Genomic DNA, 5,856 nt, shown 5'->3' with positions numbered 1-5,856 from the left:
GCATTTCACACAATGCATTGCTATTTGCTCATGACGGATTTTTCAAAAGCAAACACCAATCGTTAATACTGTTACGAAATTTAATGGTCTTGTTGCATGCATGATAGCTTGTTAAATATTAAGCTAATGGTTTTTATATTTAGCTTGCATTGTTTAAATGAACTTTTAGTTAGAGGTAGTGTTATTTTTAAACGGATGTGTTTTACTAAATATCGTGAGCAGTTTTTTGCAAGAGTTTTTTAATTAATTTTTTAAATTGCAGAAACTATTTATAACTAAAAGTAATTTTGCACTTTCTGAACTATATACAAAGCGATTTTCAAGGATATACTTTTGTAGAATAAAACTTTTTTAGCCAAGGCTAGTCTAAAAACAGAATTTTTGCTAAGGTTTATTTAACGACAAAAAGAGATAAAGTTTCAACCTAGTTTCATTTATTTTAAAAGATGCACCAATAAGTTTTTATCGGTAACTTTATTTTTTAAGGGTTATTAAAACACTCTAACGTTTGATAAGCTGCATAAAAATAAATATTAGACTGTTTATTCGATTTTGAACAATCTCAACAACATAAATTTTATGTTTTATTTTAAACAAGTTCATTACTTAAACATAAAAAGCTGTAAGTTACAAAATAAGCTTACAATAACAACAATATAGTTACCAAAACCAATTTAATACCAAAGTTGAACTTTGTATGTAGTACGTCTGTGTTTTGTTTTAATTTTATTGTATTAAAACTAAACACTTAAAATTCAAAACAAAACTTAAAAAGGAAAAATTATTCTATTAGCAGCAGTCATTCTATCAAAAAATTAAACAACTTGATGTTATGGCTGATTTAAAACTCAGCAAAATGAAAAAATCTTAAATTGTTATAAAAATAATTACTCTTTTGTTGTGAATTCTTACGTAAAGTTCATGTTCAAAATTATGTTTTCCTATAAAAAAGAGTTTAAATAGATAACAGAAAAACTTACTTTAAAAAAATATATAAAAGAACTTAATTTGACTTTTAATATTGTTTACAGTAAGTTAAATATTGTGGTTTTAAAGTAAGTTATAAAACAAGTGGACTTTCGTCTTTATAGTTTTTTTGTCTAGAATGTTTATTTAAGCAAGATGGATTGAGTTCATGATCTAAACTAGTTACATTAGTTTATTTGTTTTTTGATAAGTAATTTTTTTTTAAGCTGCAGTTGTAAACCTAATTTGACTTGGTTTGATAATTTTATATTTTTCAAATATTAAACCATACAGTTATTGTTATAAAAAAGATTCAGAACATCAAAACGTTTACGATTGTTTTCATTGCACTACAAAAAGATTGCGTTTGCTAGACAACTTTAAATTCTTAAAAGCAAATTCAACCAAAAATGCTAAAGATTTTAGTTCTAACTTTAAGAAAATCTGTACAAACTAAGACTAAATTTTTCAACAAACTTTAAAATTTTAAGTTTATAATAACTTTATGTTATCGAAAACTTTACAGAACTTTTAAAATTCAAACCCAACACTTTACAGTTTTTACTGATTTAAAAACTTCACAGATTTTTAAAACACGCTAAAATGGAACTGTGGGTGGGACAACTGCTAGCTGGCCTCATCCTGTTCGTCCTGACCTTCCTCTTCACCGTTGTGATTCCCCCGCTGATCATCAGGCAGCAGAAGAAGACGGAAGGTCAGAGGTGCGACAGGGACTGCGAGGGGCTGGTCATCGACAACCCGGGGTACCAGCAGGGAGAAGATCACAAGAGCGGGGATGAGGAGCGGTTGTTGGGGGAAAGCGAAGATTTGGTGGGTAACCCGGATGTTGGTGTAAACGAAAGCACTAGCCTGCTGAAAGTAAGTGTTGTTTTTGGAAATTGAAAACGTTAATTAAAAAATTTAATTTGTGAAAGTTTATAAGCGTATTTTATCACTTGTGACACAAGGCAATGTCAGACTTTATAACTGAGAACTCTTAGTTATGAATAAAAGAAAATTTAAATTGCAACATAAAGTATATTAATGTATGTTTTACGTGTCTATAAGCGGTATTTTTAATTAATATTTAGAAGGTTAAATTGTTTTAGCTAACAAATTTAAAAAACTTGGGTATTTGTTGGAATATTATCAATTTTCGATTAAAATATCCTAGTTGAGACCTTTATGATTAACAACTTTTAAAGTCTTACGAGCAGTTAAAATTCTATATTTAGAATAAAAAAGTAGCTTGAGTTGATTATAGGTATTTTATTAAGAAAATCAAAAGATAAATGAAACGTTGGGTTGTATCTATTTAAACAGGGGTGGGCAATATAAGGCCTGACAAGCAAGTTTACCTACTTCCAAATTTGTTCACTAAACTAGAAATCTCTAGAAAATAGCTTTAGTTAAAAGATTTATGAGATAACAAATTACAACACTATGTTAATTTAACTGCAAGCAAAATGTAGTGATAGTTACATAACTGTTTCAATTAACCTGTTGACTGAACAAACAAAGCTCTTTTTTAGTAAAAAGCTAAAGTAACTTGTGAAAGTTTATGTCAAATAACATGGCCAACCAAGGACTTTATTTTTTCACATCTGACCCAGCCACTAGACTTTTTGCTCACCCAGCGTATATAGTTTAGATTGTAATTAGTAATTTATAAATAGTTGAGTTTATAAAAGTTCAAGTTATGTTTTTCTTACAACTTTATGAAAAAAGTTTTAATTGTAATAAAATTTGGTTTAAATAAAAAAGGGATAAACCAAGTTATTACTATTATTTACAAAGTAACCTTGTAATTTTCCAAAACATCTTTTTATTAAAACTAGTTTGTAAAAGCTGCTGAAATGTTTTTAATATATTCAAATAGTCCACAAGTTTTATGGGGAAAACGTCAATCGGGGTGATGCAGTGTTTTTGCGTAGAAACGAACAGCTTGAGTACAAACGAGTCCAACGACGGCTATCAACCAATCAGTAACAAGAACCGTCGCTATTCATCACATCAAAACATTTTCAAAGTGTGTGTTGAACATGCAAATTTGCTCATGTTTGATTAGCTGCTTTTTGTGCGAATAATTTGTTTTCAAAGCTGCAATCTCATTTAATCACATACTAAACAATTTGCTATAACTAACGGTATCGACTTATACACTAAACTAGTTTTGAGAAAAAGAGATATTTTATTTGGTTATTAATACTGTGTCAGGCTATTTAGTAATTAAAACTTTTTAAAAATTCATAAAAGTACAATGTATTACAACAAATTACTTTTTAAAAAATACTTAAAAATTTTGTAACTATTGCTTTAAGTAAAGAGACAAACAGTTTAAGCTATTTTCTTATAAAATAAGTGACCAGCAAAAAACGTTAATGTGTTAAAACCTTTCTTAATGTTACAAAACTTGAAACTATGAAAAACGCAACTAACTGTTTTTACTAATGTTAAATAGGTTGTCTACGAAGTACAAAAAAACTTTTTTTAACATTATATTTGTTTGATTAGCTGCTGTTGCGCAAATAATTTGTTTTGAATTAATTTATTGAATGCTGCAAACTTGTTGAAATACACATACTAAATATTTTGTAAATACTAAGTTATTGCCTTATACTAAATAAAACTTGTTTTTATTAAATAAATCTTAGTTTTTGAAAATCTATGACATTTCAGGTTATTTAGTAACCAAAAGTCGATAAAAGTCTATAAAGTTAGTATTGTAAACCACTTTGTAAGCTATGAAATGATATTTCGTTACTATTTTTAAAAGAAGAAAAGGGGAAAGTCTTAAGCTATTTCAAAGTATAGTCAGTAAAGATAAAGTAAGATATTAACACTTTAGTCATAGAAAACCTTAAATTCAAAAAATAATTTTGAAAGACATAAGTGTACTTACTCTAATTGGCTAATAGCTCTTTCACTATAGGATTTTAATGTTGTATACAATATAATGTTACTATTAAATGCGATAATTCTGTTATTGTTTTGGATAACATAAAATTTATAAATGCAAGAAAAATGAAATTTCTGCTTTAAAAATGTATATCACAGATCAGCTTAAGTAAAACACGAAATCTGTGTAATTATTTTGTTTATTCATTCACTTAATTATTAATAATTGTGTGAATAATTTTGTTTCCAAATATCAATTCAGCTTCACTTTTCACGATCAAAATAGACTTCATTGTTAATTATTCACAATAATATTTAAATTATTATTACTATTTAAATAAATTTTAATTTTAAATTGCTAACAAACTAGTTTAGCTTTTGTTTATGTTAACATTTTTATCAATAAATGTATTTCATTGTAGTGTATTTAAATTTAAGCTAATAACACCACGACAGCATATAATACAAGTCATGGTTTTAATTACGTTCAGTTTTATAACTGTCTAAAAATATGTCTTTATAAAAACTTTTTTTTCAAACACTATATTTATTCAACCCAGAGACTGCTTCAGTACGACCTGATATCCGCCATCAACTGCTTCTGCGGGGGGCTCTTCGTCGGCATATGCGTGCTGGACATGATCCCGACCGCCCAGCAGGACACGCAGAACGCGTTAGAAGCCAATGACGTCACTAACGAGAAGCTCCCCCTGGCGGAAATCGTCATATGCGGCGGCTTGTTCATGGTCATGGTGGTGGAGATGGCGATGACGTCATGCTTCAAGGTGGACCACCACGGAAACGAAGTCGTGACGTCGCAGGATGAGAGGGTCGTGACGTCACAACAGCAGGAGGAGGAGAACGTGGAGAAGACGAGGGCTTACGTGCTCATCGTGGCGCTAATATTCCACTCGTTCTTCGAGGTAGGCTTTTTGTGAATAAATAGTAAAAATTTGTTTAATTTATACATTTATGTTAACTAGTTTATTTAAGTTAGTTTGAAGTTTAAAAAAAGTTTAACTAGTTGTTTACTAAGAAGTTTTGCTTATTAAGTTGATTTTGTTAAAATATTAATTAAAAAAGTTTGTTTCATGCATAACTAGCGTCACAAACAATTTCAAGTTTGAAAGTGTACAATCTTTAAACTTATAACTTCTAAAAAATAAGTTTTTTTCCTATATGTTAGTTTGTAAAGTACATTTGAACAATCTAACTGCCCAGGGCATTGATTTAATTTTCTAATTTAAATATTTTTGAACTTCTACTATAAAATATCTTTGTAAAATCCTCCAGGGCATGGCAATCGGACTGACGAAGGACCTCAGTTACGTTTTCCAGCTCTTATTAGGCCTCGCCCTCCACAAGTGCCCCTTCGGGTTCGGCGTGGGCACCAAAGTGTTCCGGTGCGTCTCCTTCATGCGCGCCCTCATACTCACCACCACCTTCTCTCTGGCGTCACCCATCGGCGCACTCGTCGGCGCCATAATCGCTGAGCAGAAAAGCGCGGGAATGCTGGCCGTGGAGGCGGTTTTTTCGTGCCTGGTGGCGGGAACTTTCCTGTACATCACCTTCGTTGAAGTCCTCCCCGAAGAGTTCGGTCACCAGCACCGCAGTGATGATGGCGGGAAGAAAAAAGTAGGGAAGTTCCCCAAACTAAGCCTGCTTTTTGTGGGCTTCGCAATCACAGTGTCGCTGCATTTTTTGTAGATTATTTTTTAGTAATTTATTGAAAATTTACAGAGCTTTAATTGTTGGTCCTAGATCAGAGGTAGTACAAGTAGGACAAGTATAAAATTTTATTTAGCCAATTTTTCATGTATTTCCGTTCAGCTAAATATGCTGCCTTTATTTTATACTGATGAATATTGATGCAACTGTTTGAGTGTTCATGATTCTGACAACCATTTTTTATTTGTTTTTTTGTTGTGTTTTTCGAATATAGCAGTCATTATTTTAAAAAATTATGTGTTTTATTTTGTCGTAATTTTTTTA

General features: G+C 30.6%; 1 protein-coding gene across 1 annotated transcript; it reads left to right on the top strand.

Annotated features, from left to right (window-relative positions):
* The first annotated feature begins 1,569 nt into the window (after positions 1-1,569).
* On the top strand, positions 1,570-5,642 carry LOC145845152 (zinc transporter ZIP1-like). The gene is made up of 4 exons (XM_082952574.1): positions 1,570-1,845; positions 2,846-2,995; positions 4,425-4,787; positions 5,158-5,642. The coding sequence occupies exons 1-4, from the start codon at positions 1,570-1,572 to the stop codon at positions 5,569-5,571; spliced, it is 1,203 nt and encodes a 400-aa protein (XP_082808700.1). The 3' UTR covers positions 5,572-5,642.
* The last annotated feature ends 214 nt before the right edge of the window (positions 5,643-5,856 follow it).

Source organism: Thalia democratica, chromosome 9 (assembly GCF_965202585.1).
Source record: "Thalia democratica chromosome 9, ktThaDemo2.hap1.1, whole genome shotgun sequence".
Lineage (NCBI taxonomy): Eukaryota > Metazoa > Chordata > Thaliacea > Salpida > Salpidae > Thalia > Thalia democratica.
The sequence above is the reverse complement of the archived record's forward strand: the minus strand, read 5'-3'. Positions and strand labels throughout refer to the sequence as shown.

Bases quoted from the DNA above. Each gene is read 5' to 3' on its own strand.
- LOC145845152 (XM_082952574.1), top strand. From the start codon at position 1,570: ATGGAACTGTGGGTGGGACAACTGCTAGCTGGCCTCATCCTGTTCGTC. The intron at 2,996-4,424 runs GTGTGTGTTGAA...TATTCAACCCAG, and splicing joins CACATCAAAACATTTTCAAA to AGACTGCTTCAGTACGACCT. The intron at 4,788-5,157 runs GTAGGCTTTTTG...AAAATCCTCCAG, and splicing joins TATTCCACTCGTTCTTCGAG to GGCATGGCAATCGGACTGAC.